The following is a 21109-nucleotide window of genomic DNA, read 5'->3' as shown; positions in this document are numbered from 1 at the left end:
GAATAATAAAGAAGAGAATAGCAATGCAGAGCTCTGAAAACTAAATTATCATAGGAATTACCCAGCTCACAAAAGCAGGCCAGAGTAGGTATAGCTCAGTGGTAGAGCATGTGATTGCACAAAAGCAGGCCAGGACCTACACACTAAACCTAAAAAGGGGCGCCTGGTGGGGTGCCTGGGTGGCGCAGTCGGTTAAGCGTCCGACTTCAGCCAGGTCACGATCTCGCGGTCCGTGAGTTCGAGCCCCGCGTCAGGCTCTGGGCTGATGGCTCGGAGCCTGGAGCCTGTTTCTGATTCTGTGTCTCCCTCTCTCTCTGCCCCTCCCCCGTTCATGCTCTGTCTCTCTCTGTCCCAAAAATAAATAAATAAATAAATAAAAACGTTGGGAAAAAAAAAAAATTTAAAAGGGGGCGCCTGGGTGGCTCAGTCGGTTAAGCAGCCGACTTCGGCTCAGGTCATGATCTCGCGGTCCGTGAGTTCGAGCCCCGCGTCGGGCTCTGTGCTGACAGCTCGGAGCCTGGAGCCTGTTTCGGATTCTGTGTCTCCCTCTCTCTGACCCTCCCCCATTCATGCTCTGTCTCTCTCTGTCTCAAAAAATGAATAAACGTTAAAAAAAAAAAAAATTTAAACCTAAATGGAGTTATTGCCTACTAAAACAGAAGACTTAAACAGGATCAAGAGTTGCCTCATATTAATATCTTAAATGTCCAGGATAACATTTTTTTTTTTAAATCGCACACCAAGAATCAGGAAAAACACACTTGGATGAGAGTGAGAACCACACTGATGTCAACACCAAAGTGAATCACAATTTGGAGTTATCCGACAAAAATGTTAAGGCAGTCATCATAAAAATGCTTTGATAAACAATTAAGAATTCCCCTAAATAAAAAAATAGAAAATTTTAGCAAAGAAACAGAAGTTATTTTTTTAAAACCACCAAATGGAAATTATGTGTACAACTGAAATATGCAATTTCCAAAATAAAAAAGTGCTGGATAGGCTTAATAGTACAGATGATGGAGGATAAATTTGGTGAACTTGAGGACAAGATCAATAGCATACTCAATCTAAACAACAGAGAGAAAATGGACTGAAAAAAAAAAACAAAAAGAAAGAAAAAGAGAAAGAATAGAAGCTCAGGGAGCAGTGGATAACACAAAATCTAATGGCCGTGTGGTAGGTAGATAATGGTCCCCCACAAAGGGTCCATGTCCTAATCTTCGAAACCTGTGAATGTTACCTTATATGGCAAGAAGACTGCATGTGTTATTATGTTAAATTAAGGATGAGAAGATTACCCTGGATAATCTGGGTGGGCCCAGTGTAATTATAAGGGTCTTTCTTTATAAGAGGGAGGAAGGAGAGCCAGAGTCAGAGAAGAAGAGTTAACGGAAGCAGAGGTCAGAATGATGGGACCACGAACCAAGGAGCAGGTACTGATATATGCAACATGGCTAACCTTGAAACCATTATGCTGTGTGAAATAAACCAACCACAAATTGTATGACTCCATTTATATGAAATGTCCAAATCAGGCAAATCCATACAGAAAATATATTACTAGTTGCCAGGGGCTAGGAAAAGAAGACAACGAAAGTTACTGCTTAAAAGGAACAGGATTCTTTCTGGGATAATGAAAATGTTCTGGATTTAGACAGAGGTTGCAAAATCCTGTGACTATACTAAAAAAACCACTGAAATGCACACTTTTAAAATGGTGGGTTTTGGGGCACCTGGGTGGTTCAGTGGGTTAAGCGTCCCACTCTTGATTTCGGCTCAGGTCGTGATCTCAAGATTCATGATATCGAGCCCGAATCAGGCTCCATGTTGATAGCATGGAGCCTGCTTGAGATTCTCTCTCTCTCTCTCTCTCTCTCTCTCTCTCTCTCTCTCTCTCCCCACACCCTCTTTCTGCCCCTCCCCACTGGCACGAGTGTGTTCTCTCTCTCTCAAAATAAATAAACATTAAAAAATAAAGAAATAAAAAATAAATAAAATGGTGGATATGGTTATGTGACTTTTACCTCAAATTTTCAAAAAAGAGAATACCACAAACAACTTCAGTTCCTAATTCCACAATTTAGAAAAAATGGGCCAATTCTTTGAAAACAACTATCAAAACTCAGCCAAGATGAAATAGATAACCTGAATAATACTAACCCTATTAAAGAAATCAAATTTGTAATTGAAAAGTTCTTAAAAAAAAAAATCCCCAGAACTTTACCAAACACTAACAAAAGAATTAACAGTCATTTTACACGTTTTCCAGAAATGGAAGAAGTGGGAACACCTCCCAACCCATTTTATGCAACCAGTCGTTACCAATACCAAAACCAGACAAGGACATCAAAGAATTAAGAAAACTACAGACCAATGTCTCTCATGAACTGAACTGTAAAATCCTTAACAAAATATTAACACATTGAATCCAAAATAGCTAATGCACCACAACCAAGCATCATGTATTCCAGGTATGTGAGGCTGATGACACATTATGAAAGAAAAAAAAATCACTGCGACACATTATATCGACAAGCCAAAGGGGGAAAAAAATCATGTATCAACTGACACAGAAAAACATCCTTTAAAAAATTCAACACCATTCATAATAAAAGGCTCTCAGCAAACTAGGAAGAGGGGAGCTTCTTCAACCTCATAAAGAACACCTACAAAAAACCTTACAGCAAACAACATACTTAGTGGTGAATGACTGAATACTTCTGAACTGGGAACAAGGCAAGGCTGTCCATTCTCATCACTCTTAGGCAACACAGTACGAGATACCCATAATTATAAAGAAAAAGAAATAAAAAGCACCCAAGTTGGAAAAGAAGAAATAAAACTGCCCTTATTTTAGATGACATGATTGTCTATAAAGAAAACCCCAAGAAATCTAGAAGCTCCTAGAACTTGTAAGACAGTTTAGCAAGGTTGCCAAAAAAAAAAAAAAAAAAAAAAAATCAGCACAAGAAACCAACCCCATTTCCAGATATGAACAAATAAGTGGAAACCTGTTCCCCCAAAATGAAATACTGTATGAATGAAATGGTATAAATCCAATAAAATATGAAGAGGATCTGTACGCTGAAAATACACACAATAGAACAAAGAACCAAGAAATAGATTTACACAAATAAGCCCTGCTGATTTGTTTTTTTTTTAATTCACCTCCAAATTAGTTAGCATATAGTGCAACAGTGATTTCAGGAGTAGATTCCTTAATGCCCCTTACCCATTTAGCCCATCCCCCTCCCACAACCCTCTGTTTGTTCTCTATATTTAAGAGTCTCTTATGTTTTGTCCCCCTCCCTGTTTTTATATTATTTGTTTCCCTTCCCTTATGTTCATCTGTTTTGTCTCTTAAAGTCCTCATATGAGTGAAGTCATATGAAGTTTGTCTTTAACTGACTAATTTCACTTAGCATAATACCCTCCAGTTCCATCCACGTAGTTGCAAATGGCAAGATTTCATTCTTTCTCATTGCCGAACAGTATTCCATTGTGTATATATACCACATCTTCATTCATCCGTCGATAGACATTTGAAGCCCCACTGATTTCTGACAAAGGTGCAAAAGCAATTCGTTGGAGATGGATAACCTACCAGAATGGCTTAAAATGTTTTTTAAAGTGATGAATCACTTTATTATTATTGATAGTATCACTATTATTATTAATAATATTAGTAGTAGTATTAACCAGGGTGCCTAGGTGGCTCAGTCGATTAAGTGTTTGACTCTTGATTTTGGCTCAGGTCGTGATCTCAGTTTGTGAGATCAAGCCCCACATCGGGCCCTGTGCTGACAGCACGGAGCCTGCTTGGGATTTCTTTCTCTCCATCTCTCTCTGCCCCTCCCCTGTTCATGCTCGCTCTCTCAAAATAAATAAACATTAAAAAAAATAAAAATAAAACAAATAAAGTGATAATAGCAAATGCTGGTGAGGACGTGATGAAACTGGATCATTCCCACATTGCTAATGATTAATACAAAAAAAAAAAACCATGGTACAGTCACTCTGGAGAATAGTTTGGTCATTTCTTTTAAAACTGAAAGTGGACTTGTACAACTCAGCATTCTCACGCTTGGGTATTTATTTCACAGAAATAAAAACAGATGTTCACACAGAAACCTACATATAAATGTTCATAGCAGCTTTATTCATAACAGCCTCAAACTGGAAACTACCCAAATATCCTTCAACAGGTGAATGGTTAAACGAACTATGGTACACCCATAGAGAGAAATACTACTCAGCAATAAACATGGACAAGTTATTAATACGCACATTACGTGGATGAACCTCAAGGGCATTACGCTGAGTAAAAAAAGCCACTTTCAAAAAGTTACATATTTCATGACTCCACTTACAACAACTAAGTACAGTACACATATAACTAGGAAACTGAGTAAGCTTACTGGATTGTTAAAATATATATATATGTATATATATATATATATATATATATATATATACGCCTAGGCTTATTAATAAGATAATCTTCAAACACCATTCACACAATGTCATTCATCAAATCACTAAACCACAGCAGCTACTTAATACTGTACCACTTGATAACTGAACAGGTTGTTTTTCTGTGCCCCAGATGAAATTTAATTATCCCCATCTCCATGCCTCTATAAAAGTCCTTCACTTTGCTTTCTACATATTAACACGTACTCGTGCCTCCTTTCAAAGTCCAACTCACAGCCCAGCTAACTGAAAAAATTCTTAGATTCAAACTTCAGCCCCACTGCTGTCAGGAGAGTAAGTGTTCATTTCCTGACTATGTGCCTGGGACATATAGATGCCCAATAAATGTCTCTATTGTTCATTTCCTTGCCCTTTGTCTTCTTGTAGGATGCTTAAACTGTTACAACACATTACCGTGTCTCCTTAAGTATTTGGCACAGGGCAGGTTTACTATGTCTATAAGGTACTTAAGTCTTAACCAAAACACATGAGGAAGAATGATCCCCACCAACTCCCCATCTATACCCATTCCATTAAAATAGGTTTTGGATTTACCATTTTAATCGCTGATATGACCACAGACTAAACATTCTCCTGCACAAACACTCAGCCCTGAATAGAGATGAACTGTAAATACTTAAAAAAGGAAAAATGAGCAATCATTAAATTCTTCCCCCTTTCCTCTCCTTTGTCTCATCCTCTTCCCAAATAGTGATTTTATCAAAAGGTTGGCAGGAGAGACCATGGGGAAAGAAGAAGTGCTCCGTGTACTACACAGTAATTATATTAAGAAAAAGCAACTTTGAGCAGAATGCTTCATGTAAAACGCAACATGCTTTCAATATCCTAGACATTCTCATGAAGAGCATGCACTTTAGAGAATGAGATATTTACTTTAATAAGATCCTATAACAGCCTGTAAAAAAGCTAATTATCTGATCATTTAAGAGAAGGAGAAGGCAATTTAACATCTGGGGCTTTAAAACTTAAATTTCTAAGTGGGAAAAAGCAAAGAGCAAAACACCCCACAAAAGGATATATATGTATTAAAGTTTTCTGAAAGGATCCATAGAAGCTATTAAGAGTAGCTAACAGAGACAGAGTGAAAAGGAGAAGCTTATCATCAGCAAAAGACAAAATAATACACAGTATTCTGCTCTTAAATGTCCATTTTCCCCAATTTACAAGTCATATTATTATGTATATTACCAGAAGAAATCATTTCCATTTTTATTATCTTAAAATATTCAGATATTCCAGAAGATTTCTGGATTTCTAGGAAAGAAATTTCAGAAATTTCTTTCTAGTAAAGAAAAAAAAGCTTGGTAATTTTGCAATCACTTTCAAATTACAAGTCAACTTACACGAACATCAGAACATGGCAAAGAAAGACCATCTTAAACATGAATTGAGGGGCGCCTGGGTAGCGCAGTCGGTTAAGCGTCCGACTTCAGCCAGGTCACGATCTCGCGGTCTGTGAGTTCGAGCCCCGCGTCGGGCTCTGGGCTGATGGCTCGGAGCCTGGAGCCTGTTTCCGATTCTGTGTCTCCCTCTCTCTCTGCCCCTCCCCCGTTCATGCTCTGTCTCTCTCTGTCCCAAAAATAAATAAAAAACGTTGAAAAAAAACAAAAACAAAAAACATGAATTGAGAGCTGCCTTTGTTTATGTGGTCGAATGCCTTTGTTTATATGGTGAAATATATAAAAAAAGTCAGGATCAGGCACCACAGTAATTTAAATTTACTTCTTATAATTATCATTTATTTCAGTGTTAAAGTGATTTCAATTTCATTATTTATTATTCTTACATATTCCCTCAAATATCGACTCTAATAAAGACATACAATGTACAACAGATAACCCTTTCTAATACACAAAGTTTTCAATTTGAAAAATCTCTTCACAAAACCATAGTAAGATGACACTTCACACCCACTAGGATGGCTGTAATAAAAAAGACAGACTGTAAGAAGTGCTGCAAAGGATGTGGAGAACCTGGAACCCTCCGACATCGTGGGTGGGACTATACAATGACGTACCCACTTTAGAAGAGTCTGGTGGGGTTCCTGGGTGGCCCAGTCAGTTAAGCATCTTGATTTTGGCTCAGGTCATGATCTGGCAGTTTGTGAGTTCGAGCCCCGCCCCCGTCAGGCTCTGTGCTAACAGTGCAGAGCCTGCCTGGGATTCTCTCTCTCCCTCTCTCTCTGCCCCTCCCTCAAAATAAATAAATAAATAAACTTTTAAAAAAGCAGGGAGGGGGGAGGGGTGTTGCCTGAGTGGCTCGGTCTGTTAAGCGTCCGACTTCGGCTCAGGTCATGATCTCACGGTCCGTGAGTTTGAGCCCCACTTTGGGCTCTGTGCTGACAGCTCGGAGCCCGGAGCCTGCTTCAGATTCTGTGTCTCCCTCTCTCTCTCTGCCCCTCCTCCGCTTGTGCTGTCTCTCTCTCAAAAATGAATAAATGTAATGGGGCGCCTGGGTGGCTCAGTGGATTAAGCCTCCGACTTTGGCTCAGGTCATGATCTCACGGTCCGGGAGTTCGAGCCCCACTTCGGGCTCTGTACTGACAGCTCAGAGCCTGGAGCCTGCTTCGGGTTCTGTATCCCTCTTTCTCTGCCCCTCCCCTGCTCACATTCTGTCTGTCTCTCTCTCTCTCAAAAATAAACAAACATCAGGGGTGCCTGGGTGGCTCAGTCGGTTGAGCGTCCGACTTCGGTTCAGGTGACGATCTTGTGGTTTTGTGACTTCGAGCCCCGCGTCGGGCTCTGTGCTGACCGCTCAGAGCCTGGAACCTGCTTCGGATTCTGTGTCTCCCTCTCTCTGCCCCTCCCCCACTCACACTCTGTCTCTCTCTCAAAAATAAATAAACATTAAAAAAATAAAGTCTGGCAGTTCCTCAAAATGTTAACCATAGAGTTACTATACAATCCAGCACTTCAGCTCCTACGTGTACATGCAAGAAACGTTCACTGCACTAGTACTCATAAGAGCCCCAAAGTGGAAATAATCCAAATGTCCATCAGAACAGAATAGGAAAATGTGGTATAGCCATACAATGGAATACTGGTCAACAATAAAAAGAAACGGGAGTACTGATACCTGCTACAACATGGATGAACCTTGAAAACTTGCTAAGTAAATATGCCAGACACAAAAGGCCATATATGGTATGATTCCACTTATGCAGACTGTCCAGAATAGGCAAATCCATAGATGCAGAGGTAGATTAGAGGATGCCAGAGACTAGAGGAAGGGGAAAATGGGGAATGCTGCTAATGGACAGGGTGTTTCTGAAGCTATGAAAATGTTCTGGAATTAGACAGTGGTGATGGCTGCACAATTTTGTGAATGTACTGAATTGTTCACTTTAAATTGGCAAATTTCATAGTGTATGAATTATATCTCAATAAAGCTGTTACTAAAAAAAATCTCAAGTATGACATCAAATTTCAAATAGTATAAACGTGCTACAGACATTAAAATTGAAAGACAATTTACATATAATTATATAACTCAACAAAATCTGTTACATTTAAATCCATTTGAAAGTTCCAGACCGGGGCGCCTGGGTGGCGCAGTCGGTTAAGCGTCCGACTTCAGCCAGGTCACGATCTCGCGCTCCGTGAGTTCGAGCCCCGCGTCGGGCTCTGGGCTGATGGCTCGGAGCCTGGAGCCTGTTTCCGATTCTGTGTCTCCCTCTCTCTCTGCCCCTCCCCCGTTCATGCTCTGTCTCTCTCTGTCCCAAAAATAAATAAAAAACGTTGAAAAAAAAAAAAAGAAAGTTCCAGACCAAAGCCAGGCATATAGAACCATAGTCAATATGGACATGGATAAACCCAAATCATGATGATTAAAAAAAATTTTTTTTCAAAATTTATTTTGAGAGGGGGGGAGGGGCAGGGAGGGGGGGAGAGAGAGAGAGAGAGGGAGGGAGGGAGGGAGACAGAAAGAGAAAGAATGAATCCTAGGCAAGCTCTGTGCTGAGAGCAGAGGCCCAAGTGGGGCTCAATCTCAAGATCCATGAGATCATGACCTGAGCTGAAATCAGGAGTAGGGCGCTTAACCAACTGAGTCACCCAGGCACCCCACAACTCAGAATTATAATGAAGCAAAAACTCTACACAAAGCTCATGTCATACAAAATTCAAAATAAAATCTAGTATTTAAGAACACATTTCCGGGGCGCCTGGGTGGCTTGGTCAGTTAAGCGTCCGACTTCGGCTCAGGTCATGATCTCACAGTCCGTGAGTTCGAGCCCCGCGTCGGGCTCTGTGCTGACAGCTCAGAGCCTGGAGCCTGTTTCAGATTCTGTGTCCCCCTCTCTCTCTGCCCCTCCCCTGTTCATGCTCTGTCTCTCTCTGTCTCAAAAATAAATAAACGTTAAAAAAAAAAATTCAAAAAAAAAGAACACATTGCCCATTCAATGGCATCCAATAGTGTACCTGAATTATTTCGACAATAATTTAAGAACACTAACTTACTGCTTGATAAAAATGATCCAATAGGCTACCATTGAAATAGCTTGCAGTTTGCCCTCCGCTCTGCACAGGAGTTCGGGGCAGAATGAGGCATGACGGAGGGTGGGGCAAGATGAGGGCAAAGTACAGGCTAACAGCACCCCCCCCCCCCCCACCGCCCTCTGCTCCAGGTGGAACATATATATGATATTCCTTGGACACTGCAGGCTACCCCAAAAGGAGAAAGGACAAAAAATAAATGGTTAAACTGGTAAGAGTCTCCCCCAGTTTACCAGAAAAAGGCAATTCCATCATAGTCTGAAGTCCAGGAACGCCCTACTGTCTTTCGGCTAATGCTCTGCTAGAGGGAAAAACAACCTTGGCCTGACAACACAGCTAGGCCTCCAGTAAGTCTTTAGCACGTGAAAGTCTCTCTGGAAACTCTGTTGACTTTGTCTCTGACTCCGTAAAACGGTCGCCCCTCACACTTGGAGCGCAGCTCTTCCTGCCCATGGGTCCTGTCCCCATGCTTTCATAAAAATCACCCTTTTGCACCGAAGATAGCTTCAAGAATTCTTTCTCGGCCGTCGGCTCCACCCCCCACAAACCCATCACCCCAAAACTTCATGAGGCAGAACAGCAGTGTCTGCCATTAACTTTTCTCTCCCTCCCATCCTTTTCCTTTCCAAACTCTTTCTTCGTGGGATCCCTAAAGAAAACTTAACAACTCTCTTGCCTTCAGTGAAAGGCCCCTGCCCCACTCTGGGAAGCCCCAGAGGAAGGAAGCTAATCACACAGGTCCCGTTATCCATCAGGCTAAGATGAGACGCATTCTTAAGTCACAGAAGACACAATGCAGTCTCTACAGGGTACTTTTGGTCCTAGATAACAGATGTCTTCTAATATGTAAATGTGTTCCCTAATGCTTTATCATTTTAATTTTTGCAAATGGACTACTGAATGGTATTTTTTTTAACTCTCAAACCAGTTCCTCCACCCCTGTATAATCAAACATTGATCATTTATCTTATATATACAAAATCTAAAACACTAGCTTTTTAAAAAAAAATTTTTTTTTAATGTTTCTATTTATTTTTGAGACAGAGAGAGACAGAGCATGAGCAGGGGAGCGGCAGAGAGAGAGGGAGACACAGAATCTGAAGCGGGCTCCAGGCCCTGAGCTGCCAGCACAGAGCCTGACGCAGGGCTCGAACTCAAGGACTGTTAGATCGTGACCTGAGCTGAAGCCGGACCTGAGCTGAAGTCGGACGCTTAACCGACTGAGCCACCCAGGCTCAGTCCCTAAAACGCTAGCTTTAAACATACTAACAGCATGTCCTACATAAACCAAAACCATGCTGGGGTTAAAAATACAGACATAGGAATTTGGGGAATTTCGTTGTTATTAATCCCTAGTCATTAACTATAGAATTTCACTAACAATAAAACACTAAACCTAGGTATTATCAATCACAATTGTCTATATACTAACGCACCTTTCTTTTACACAAAGAATCGCTCATTTAATAAATCTCGCTAGAAGCAAGACACTAAATTCTGGTGTGATTTAACAAATGGCCTTAAAAGACAAGTGGCACTTCCCACATCTGATGATACAAAGAAATTCGCGGGCTCCGGTTCTTCCGTGTTAACGATCGCTTTCATTGACCTTCATATTCCCCCCCACCCCCCAAAATACCAAAACGTTAATGAGCAACCAAAAAATATTTTAAAGTTCTAACATTAAGGATTATGGATAATACAGTAAAAACTCAATACTAACACCACTATTTCAGAATAGCCAATGATGTTCTATCTTCCTTTAGGAAAACCTTTACTTCACAGAAAATAACTATTAATAATGTAAATAAGAGGGCTCCGTTGGTTGAGCATCCGACTTCAGCTCAAGTCATGATTTCACAGTTTGCGGGTTCGAGCACCGCATTCGGCTCACTGCTGTCAGCACAGTCTTCTTCAAATCCTCTGTCCCCCTCTCTCTGGCCCCTCCCCTGCTCACGCTCTCTCAAAGATAAATAAAATATTAAAATAATAATAATAATAACGTAAATAAGAAGATAGGGAAGACTATCTTTAAAATGTCTTTATAATCATTTTAAGTATTCACCAATTCTTTGCAGGACTTTAAAAACACAGGATTCGAGATACGAATTTTAAAAATACTCGTCTCTTTAAAGCATGTCCCTTCATGAGGAATTTTTCAAAGTACACGTCAATTTACAGACTTTCAACCATCACTTTTCTTACAGTTAATCGAGGCAAACAGAAAACATCAGTATGCATTGCACATAGCAAAAGTAAATGTTATTTTGCAAAACTTTTACTTCAGTATAAACACACATGCAAATTGTAAAATGTATCTCTTAGGAGGGTTTAGTGAAAAATGTCAAAGCTACTGCTCTAATGCCCTCTACTAAGCACCGGACTACTACGGAGAATAATACAATGGAAAATGCAAAACAGTTTCCAATAAAACATCCTCATTCAGACTTTCACGAGTTTACATTGCTGATCCGTGCACCCTTCTCTAGATCTCCAGCTCTTCCAACCTTCTGTCCTCTCCTAGTGAGCTCTTAAACTGCAGTGTTAATATGCAGTACATATCAGAACAGATTAATATACAAAAATATCAAGGAGCTTTCTCCTGAAATTCTTCACACTGCATAACTTCGTCTCTTGAGACAGAAAAGGAGATGCCCAAAGGCATGGGGTTACTAAAAATTTTTTTAGTCTCTGGCCACTTTATAAGACCCAGAAATTCAGGATAGAAAGTAAAAAATGGGTATTATTCCGGTGAGGAAAACAATAAATGAACCAAATCAGCTGAAGATAATTTCCTCCAAATTTTGGGCATCCATCATTGTAACAGATACATATTCTAAAGATCTTAAGTGTTCTTTAGCAAGGTTTTGCATTCACTGAAGAGCTAGCCCAGACTCTTCATTGTGAAAGACGATTAAGGCACCATCACCTAAACCAAGGAAAATATGGGAAATTACAATTTTGTAAACCCTCTTCTCTTGTCAGTGTCATGTTGAAAATTAAAGCTCCTAAAACTGGTGAAACAGCTGTATGAATAGTCCTCATCATAAAAATCATGCTATTCTCCCCATACGAAGATGAAATTAAAGACACACTGCCATATGCTTTGAGTAATTATTCACACAGCCTGACGGTTTTGAAATGAATCATCACTCTGTCCCCCGTTCACTCTGGTAATCTCTCATCTCAACGGATGGTAACTCCATCCTTCCGGATGCTCCAGCCAAAAATCTTAAAATCTTTTCACATCTAATCCAATGGCAACTCTCTAACTCCAAAACGTGTTATTATCCAGCATCTGACGACTTCTCACCACCTGCATCACTACCTCTCCTCTCTCCACTGGATAAACTCTCCTTCCACCCTGTGCCCTTGCAAAACTACCCTCCACATACCAGCCCGAGTTACCCTCTGAAAAGACAGCCATAGTACTCCTCTGGCTCAAAACCCTGCGACAGTTTTCAACCTCACTCAAAGCAAAAGTCAGGTGCCCAGATGACTTACGAGGCGTCGCCCCATCTTCCGGTCAGGACCACACAGCCCTATACCACCTTACTCTTCTGATCCCTCCCCATCTGCCGCCACACCCTGTCCCTCTGCTCCAGCCGCTCCTGCCTCCGAGCCCTTAGTGCCATCAGCAGGCTTCCATTCCACTTCGGGGCCTTCACTGCCTCTGCTCCCTCTGCTTCAAACACGCTTCCTGCAGAAGATCCTCCCTGGTTCACCTCCTTCAGGTCATTCCTCAAATGGCATCGTCTCAGTGAGGCTTTCCCTGACCTATTTAAAACTCACCTCTATCCCTAGGAATCTCCAACCCCTTTCTCAGCTTTCCTTTTATCCTTTGTCACACTGGATTATTAACTCCATAAAAGCAGGGATTTTCTGTCTGCTTCACTGCTGTCTCCCTAGCCTCCGGAACAGTACCTGGCACGTAAGAGAAGTTCAAAAAACATTTGCTGAATACATTAACCAACCAGGTGGTGACACATATTTGCAAGAAAAAAAAATTTACTCATTTAAGGCCGAGGAAACACTAAAATGGCCCAGTCTTCATGGACATTACCTCATTATTACCATCACGAGCGCTAACAACTACTGAATGTTTATTCTGTGTGCCAAGTACTACGTTTGCATCTCGGTTTTTCATCCGTTAGGTATTATTGATCTTACAAAGCAATGTAAGAAAAGCAATGCAGGCAAAAATAAGACTGAGGTCATGCACCAGCAAGAGGCAAAGTAGGGTCTAGAAACCAGAACTACGTGATGATTCAACACCATACTCCTAACTGGTAAGCAACTGCCTCTTTAGATTAAAGCTAACATTTATTAACTGATTACTATATGTCAGGTTAAATTATTTACTTGTAATGTCTTAATTATTTTAATTAAAAAAAAAACAAAGCCAATACTTTAGTTGCCTATCCAACAATTTTCCCTTCTTTAATAAGAGAACCTCGACCTATTTTGTTTGAAGTTATAATGTGCCCAGCTAAAAAGCTTTATTTCACAGCCTCCCTTGCAAATGGCCAAATTACACGGTTCTGGCCAATAAACTAGGAATGGAAGTCACTGAGTAAGGCTTCCAGGAAAGAAAGCTCTTTGAAAGGGAGCCAACTCAGTTGTCACGTGCCTTTGTCCTTTTGCCATATTCCTCCAGCCTGGAACACAAGCACGAGTCTAGGAGTGGAACAACTCTCTTGCAACTATGAGAATGAGAGTCACGTGCCAAGCTCAGTGGAGTAAACCCCAGGAGCCTGGGTGCCTGACGGCACCTAGGCTGCACCTCCAGTTCCATAAGGGGCAGAAGGTACTTTATTAAGCCACTACGGTTTCCATTACATGCAGCCAGATGCAATACCTATTTGACACAGCCCTATGAGGTTGTTGGCCCAATGTTTGCCTTCCTGATCATGCCACCACAGCTACGTGTCTCCAACTGGGGGAGAAAATACGCTAACCATTAAGAATCACTCTACTCATGGCGCCCGATGTCTTCCACATTTATGGAGGGGCTGGAGGTGGGACCTGGAATGTGTGCTTGAAAACCACTATTTCAGACCTCAAAATGCGTGGCTAGTGAAAATTAGTGAAAATTAAAAAGGGAAAGTAGAGAATAAAGCTAACGAGTTGCCTTCACCAAAGCGTCAAAGGTAGGTAAGTTATACCATATTAAAAACAGATCTTAAAGGACAATTTTCTAAACCTAACCCAAGGTAAACAGCAAATATTTATGGAGCCTTTTCGAGCTGTAGGACAATAAGAGGCCCATATCATGGCCTTTGCCAGACTGTTTCCCTATGCGCTATCGTACCGTATTGTTGGCAGGGCCTTATGCAGCTATATTCCCGTGTCCGCCACAAATCCTAAAATCCATCTAAACTTCAATGAAAGGCGTCTGAGTGACTCAGTGGGTTGAGGGACCGACTCTTGATTTCAGCTCAGGTCATGATCTCAGGGTCGTGGGATAGAGTCCTCCGTCAGGCTCCACGCTGAGCATGGAACCTATTTAAGATATTCCCTTTCTCTCTCTCTCTCTCTCTCTCTCTCTCTCTCTCTCTCACTCTCCCCAGCTCGTGCTCATGCTCGCTCTCTAAAATAAAAATAAACAAACTTTAAGGAGATCTGGAAGTAAGGGGAAAAAAAGATGCAGTGATAAGCATTACAACAGATTCAAAATATTTAAGTGTCACAAGATTTCAAGTCACATAGTATTTCACATTTCATGGTAATACCAAAAATTAGGGGACATAGGAGAGGGAGGAAAAAAGAAAGGCAGAGATAACAAAAACCATTATCTTAAGGAACACTCAATAAAAACTAAACCTTTTAACAGTCTTCTCTTTCTTTTTTGACCGAGAGAAAGCACAAGAGGGGGAGGGACAGAGAGAGAGGGGAACAGAAGATCCAAAGCAGGCTCTATACTGACAGCAACCAGTCCAATGCGGGGCTTGAACTCACAAACCGTGAGATCGTGACCTGAGCCAAAGTCAGCCGCTCAAGCGACTGAGCCACCCAGGCACCGCCAAACTAAACAACATTTTCTGCAATTACACTTAATCTACATAACAGCCCCAATGATAATATGTGCCATTATCTCCATTTTTCCCCAAAGTTTATTCATTTATTTTGAGAGAGAGAGAGACACACACATACACAGCACACATGAGTGGGGGAGGGACAGAGACAGCAGGAGAGAAAGAATCCCAAGAGAATCGACTCAGGGCTTGAAATCACAAACTATGAGATAATGACCTCAGCCAAAACCAAGAGTTGGACGCTTAACCGACTGAGCCACACTGGCGTCCCCCACTACCTCCATTTTATAGACAAAAAGCCAACACTAAAACCAGTTATATAAATTGCCCAAGGTCGCATAGGTAATTAAAGATAAGGCAGGATTTGATTCCAGGTCAGTACAGCCCCAAGACCATACTCTTCTAGCTATTTCAACACATGTCAACTACAGTGCAACACCCGTTCAGAAATTCAAATACAATAATAATGGCTAGTAAGGAGCTCAAAAAAAAAAAAAAAAAAAAAAAAAAAAAGATGAAAGAGTGATAGTGAAAATAATACTAACATCTTTTACAAGTAATCATACTTAAAGAACTTCAAATCTTTCCAAAGCATGCTTAAAATGATACAGTTCTTTAAAAGGAAGTCCTCTGAATTCCCAATCTGTATGCTTTTAATATGCTCCAGGAAGGGAATTTTTCTTTTCTCTATAGGATTTTGCCAGAGAGAGGAAAAAAAACAGAATGTGAGAAACAACCCCATAAATATTATAGGCCAGGAAACATAGGTAAAAAAAATTACATTTCAAATAAATGCAGGTGCTTTGATCAGAAAGGAGGCATCATTTAATCACTGCCTTAAAATACAATTCTTTGAAAACAAAACAAAAATTGAAAACAAAAAACAACAAAAAATTCAAAGGATCCTCCAAACTTTTTTTTTCCTGAACTCCATTTGTTTCCTGCAAATTTTAAGTGTAATCTGCAGAAATCACAAAGATTCATTTTGAAGATTATAGCTTATTACAAAATATCGTATTCCAAATATTTCAGCACTGAAGCAAGTTCAGAATAAAAATAAACTGCTTTATTGAGGCTTGCTACTTGTAATAAGCTATAGTTCAAGGAAAAACATTACTTTCCCTCCCTGTTGGGAGGATGGGGTGAGAGAGAAGTAGAATGGAAGGATGTTAGCAACTTTCAGGAACTTACGAATGAGAGGGAGACATTTATTTATTTATTTATTTATTTATTTGAGAGAGAGAGCACGCACACGCGTGCGCACACGCACACACACACGCACACACACACGAGGGGCAGAGGGAAAGAGAGAGAATCCCAAGCAGGCTGCACACTTGTCACAGCCTGATACAGGGCTCGACCCCATCACCCCAGGACCATGACCTGAGCCAAAATCAAGAGTCGGACACTCAACCCACTGAACCACGCAGGGGCGCCGAGAGGGAGTTATTTAAAACTTACAGAATAGGATACACAAAAGAAAAATTCTACTACATCCAAAAGGGTCACCTTCAAAATAGCTGCTATCAAATTTTTTTATTTAAAAGATATTTCCCTTAATCCTTCACTGTAAGGATATTTTCCCTAATTAATTTCGCTTGATCCCTTAATATTTCCCTTAGTCAGACTATGACTACTATCTTATAGTTTATATCTTCCATTTTATATTCAAAAACCAATCAAATTCCTACATAGAAACAAGGATGCTGAATTAAGCAATAGGAGAACTGAACACCAGTATTGGCTATGCCACTAATTAGCTCTATGGCTTTAGACAGTCATTTTACCCTGTTAGGTTTCAATGTCTTCATCTGTAAAACAAGATAAATGAAATCAGGGGCACCTGGGTGGCTCAGTTGGTCAAGTGTCTGACTCTTGATTTTGGCTCGGGTCATGAACTCACGGTTCGTGAGTTCGAGTCCCACGTTGGGCTCTGTGCCGAGAGTGTGGAGTCTGCTTGGAGTTCTCTCTCTGCCCCTCCCCCACTTGCTCTCTTTTGCTTTTTCTCCAAATAAATAAATAAACGTTCTTAAAAAATTAACCCAAAATGTCCTGGAGGTCTAAAAGTAAGAGCTAAAACTCTAGCTAAAACGCTTAGAAGAAAACATAGGAAAAAAAATCCTTGTGATGTTGGATTAGTAAAGATTTCCTACACCATCAAAAGCACACACGATCAATAAAAGAAAAAAATAATAAACTTTATCGAAATTCAAAACTTTTTGAAAGTTTTCAAAAACTCACCCCAGAACTCAATAAGAAAACAAACCATGGGCAACCCAATTGGGCAAAACATTCGAATGGACATTTCACCAGAGACAGATGAAAAGCTAATGAATAAGTACATCGTTAGTCATGAAAGAAATGCAAAACCACCACCAAATACTACTTCTTACCCACCTGGACGGCTATAATCTAAGACACCAAATGCTGACAAAAATATAGAGAAACAGGAACTCTCACCCAGGGTTGGTGGGAATGAAAAATGATGCAGTCACTTCGAAAAGGTTTAATCGGTTTCTTACAAAAGTTAAATATAAATTTACCACATGACCCAGAAACTCCACCCAAGGAAAATGAAACATGTTCATATGAAGATTTGATAAGTGAAAGCTCGTAACAGCATTATTCCAAAAGAGCCGAAAAGCAGAAATAACCCAATGGCCATCAAGAGGTGTCCAATAAGAAGGAATCACGTAATGACACCGGCTACAACATGGATGAACTTCAGGAAGCGCCATGCCAAGTAAAAGAAACCAACACAAAGGATCACAGATTATAGGGTTATATTTACATTAAATATCCAGAAAAGGCAAATCTATAGAGACAGAGAAAGTAGATCTGTGGTTGCCTGAGGCAGGGGGTGGGAACAGGGAGCGACTGCGAACGACATGAGGCATCTTTGTGGAATGATGGAAATGTTCTAAAATTGGATTGTGGGGATGACTGAACAACTCCGAAAATTAACTTAAAAAATTACACGATTGTACACTTAATACAGGTGCATTTTATGGTGTATAAATTCTAACCCAATCAAGTTGTTCTTAAAAATGAAAAAATATCACGGTGAGTGGAAGAAGCCAAACGCAGAAGACAGTATGTTATTATGATCTCACTTACACAAAATGTCCAGAAAAGGCAACCCTATAGAGACAGAAAGGTTTGTGGTTGCCTGGGGTTAGGGGTGGGAACAGGGATTAACTGTAAACAGGCACAAGGATCCTACTGGGTGAGGAAAATATTCTAAAACTGGATTATGCTTCCTGGCATACGGCACAAGTTACTAAAAACCACTGAATTTTGTACTTAAAAATGGGTGAATTTTATAGCATTAGATTGTTTTTTAAGGTTATTTTTAAAAATAAAATGGTAAAGTTATTTTTTTAGCGTTTATTATTTTTGAAAGAGAGAGAGAGAGAGAGAGAGAGTGGGAGCGAGCGAGGGGGAGTGGCAGAGCGAGGGGGTCAGAGGATCTGAAGTAGGCTCTGTACTGAGAGCAGAGAGTTGGATGCAGGCTGAAACTCAGGAACCGTGAGATCATGACCTGACCTGGGCTGCAGCTGGATGCTTAACCAACTGAGCTACCCAGGTGCCCCAGTAAAGTTATTTTTAAAAATAAAACGGCCAAGGGGCACCTGGGTAGCTCTGTCGGTTGAGCGTCCGTCTGACTCTTGATTTCGGCTCAGGTCACGATCAATCAAGCCTGTGTCGGGCTCTGCACTGTGCGTGGAACTTGCTGACAATTCTCACTTTCTCTCTCTCTCTCTCCCTCAGCCCCTCTCCCTGCTCCCTCTCTCAAAAGAAAAAAAAGAAAAAGAAACATAAGACGGTCAAATCACATTGGAGCTCTTAACCTTTTACCCATGGAGCGCTTTAGAAAGGAGATGAAAACTAACCCTAACCCGGAGGACTGAGATTTAAGTTGAGCCGCTGGAGGAGGAGAAGGAGTCTTAAGATGCCAGGGAAGAACAGTTTGTGAGTTTGCGCCCCACATCGGGCTCTCTGCTGCCAGCATAGAGCCGGCTTCGGATCCTCGGTCTCCCTCCCTCTCTCTCTCTCTCTCTGCCCCTCCTCTCTCTCAAAAAGAAATAAAATTAAAAAAAAAAAAAAAAAAAAAAGGAAACTGATTCAGGAACCCAGAAACAATCAATCAAGACAGAGACCTAGCTCGCTGTCTTCAGAAGCAACCAGTACATGTCAAAGACCCGGGAAGGGCACGGGCACAACGTGGCTTAAGGAAAAAAAAGGCGATTTCTTTCAGCTAAAACTCAGCCCAGATTTGTTTTGAAACAAGGCAAAAAAAAAAAAAAAGAAAGAAAGAAATAAAAAATGACAAAGTTTCTCTAAAATACAAATTGCAATAAACACCCCCCCAAGGCAGCTAAGGAGTCTTCAGCCAGTCTTTGTTATAAAACTAATTTTAGGACAGGATGCTGATCTAGGCAAAGTAGACAATCTCCTTCCTCCAAGACATAGGGGTCTGCTCATGTCAGTTAGATTGAGCTTCTGTTTAGCTAAACCCACCCTCTTTTGATTTCTAAAGTCACTGGATTATTGTTGTCCAACAAACACTTCCCTCATCCCAAGTCCCCACCCTCCCCCGATCACTGTGCCTGAGAATTACAATCCATGTTTGTGCCAGTTTTGGTCTCTGCTAACTGGTATTCCTGGCCCTCAAATCTACTCCACACACAGAAGCCAGATCCGTGGAATCATGTCATGTCTCTGCTTGAATCCCTCCAATACACTTAAATTCCAAAATCCTTACCATGCCTGAGAAGGTCCACTTTCTATCCCTGCCAGTTTGCCTCCGGGTCCTGAAACACATCAAGCTCTTTCCCTCCTCAGGGCCTTTGCACTTCCTCGTCCCTCAGCAGGGAAAAATCTGCCCTGGCATCTTAAGACTCCTTCTCCTCCTTCAGCGGCTCAACTTAAATGTCAACGCCTCAGAAAAAGAATTTTCCTTGAAATCACCCTACCTGGGTCTCCAGGTCACTCTCTATCAGAACATCTTGTTTATTTCCTTCCTAGCACTTGCCAAGCCTTGTAATTCTTTTTATTTGCCGAGTTATTCAATGTCTACCCCCCTGACCACAAAGTCAGTCCCAAACAGTGGGAAGTTGTGTCTACGCTGCTCGGCGCGGTACCTTCAGCTTCACCTGGAGAGAATCCCCAGCTCCACCTAAGCAATGTCTGGCGCTTGGTGGGCACTCAAGGGTGCTCACCCAGCGCGGGAGTGGACTAAAACCCCTATCCCACCATCGCCAAAGTAGGTGGCTGTGCCCACAACTCGCCCATCATTTCTCGCACAGCCTCCCTAGGGCCTGTCCGTGCCTGCACTTTTCTTCCTCTCCCAGACCCATGCATCGCTCAGGTTCAAGCATCTGTCACTACCCAAATCTCTCCTGAGCCCCTCAAACCCCAGCCCAACCAACCTCCCCGCCTCGCACGCGCTGCACAAACCCAGAGCCTCACCCACGCGCCCTACAAACCCCGAGCCCCATGAGCGCTCACGAATATCTGTGAGTCCTGCGCTCCCCGAGCTCCCGCGGGTCCCCACGTTCCCGCGTGTCACCCGCCTCCCAGCGCGGCGCCTCCCCCCTCAGCGGCGCGCCAGCTCTCACCGATCACCTCCTGCAGCTCGTAATCGTCCCTGTTGATGGACCAGGGCAGGGCGCTCGAGTCCTCGGACATGACGGCGGCGCGGCTGGCGATCCTCGCTCAAACTCGCTGACCTCTCTCGTCTCCTCGCCGCGCCTCTCCCCACCCCCAACCGCCGCCGCCGCCGCCGCCGCGCCCCCACCAACCGCCTCTGGAACAGCCACGGGTCGGACGGCGCCTGGGCGCGGGGTCACCGCTCGACAGAGCGGCGGAGGCTCGAAGCTCCGGCGGACCTCGCCTCTTGCTCCTCCGCGTCCGGCACTCCCCACCCGCCCCAGGTCCCGGTCCCGGCCTCGGCCTCGGCTGCAGCAGCGACAGGGTTTTCGCCTGGGCCCAACCCCTCTGTCCCGCCCTCCACCCTAGCCCCACGCACGGGCCAAACTTTCCCTTCTCCCTCCACCTGCCGACACGCAGCGCGCTGACGTC

At 42.2% G+C, this 21109-nt stretch overlaps 1 protein-coding gene across 1 annotated transcript in view; it reads right to left on the bottom strand.

Annotated features, from left to right (window-relative positions):
* Positions 1 to 21065, bottom strand: part of OXSR1 (oxidative stress responsive kinase 1) — a 103604-nt gene extending 82539 nt beyond the window's left edge. Inside the window, exon 1 of the mRNA XM_058729419.1 lies at positions 20647 to 21065. Within this exon, the coding sequence (XP_058585402.1) occupies positions 20647 to 20716 (70 nt within the window). The 5' untranslated portion in view covers positions 20717 to 21065. The remainder of the gene's footprint in view (positions 1 to 20646) is intronic.
* Positions 21066 to 21109: the final 44 nt, after the last annotated feature.

Source organism: Neofelis nebulosa, chromosome 5 (genome assembly GCF_028018385.1).
Source record: "Neofelis nebulosa isolate mNeoNeb1 chromosome 5, mNeoNeb1.pri, whole genome shotgun sequence".
NCBI classification, from domain to species: Eukaryota; Metazoa; Chordata; class Mammalia; order Carnivora; family Felidae; genus Neofelis; species Neofelis nebulosa.
Note: the sequence above shows the minus strand (reverse complement) of the source record. Positions and strands in the feature narration are given on the sequence as shown.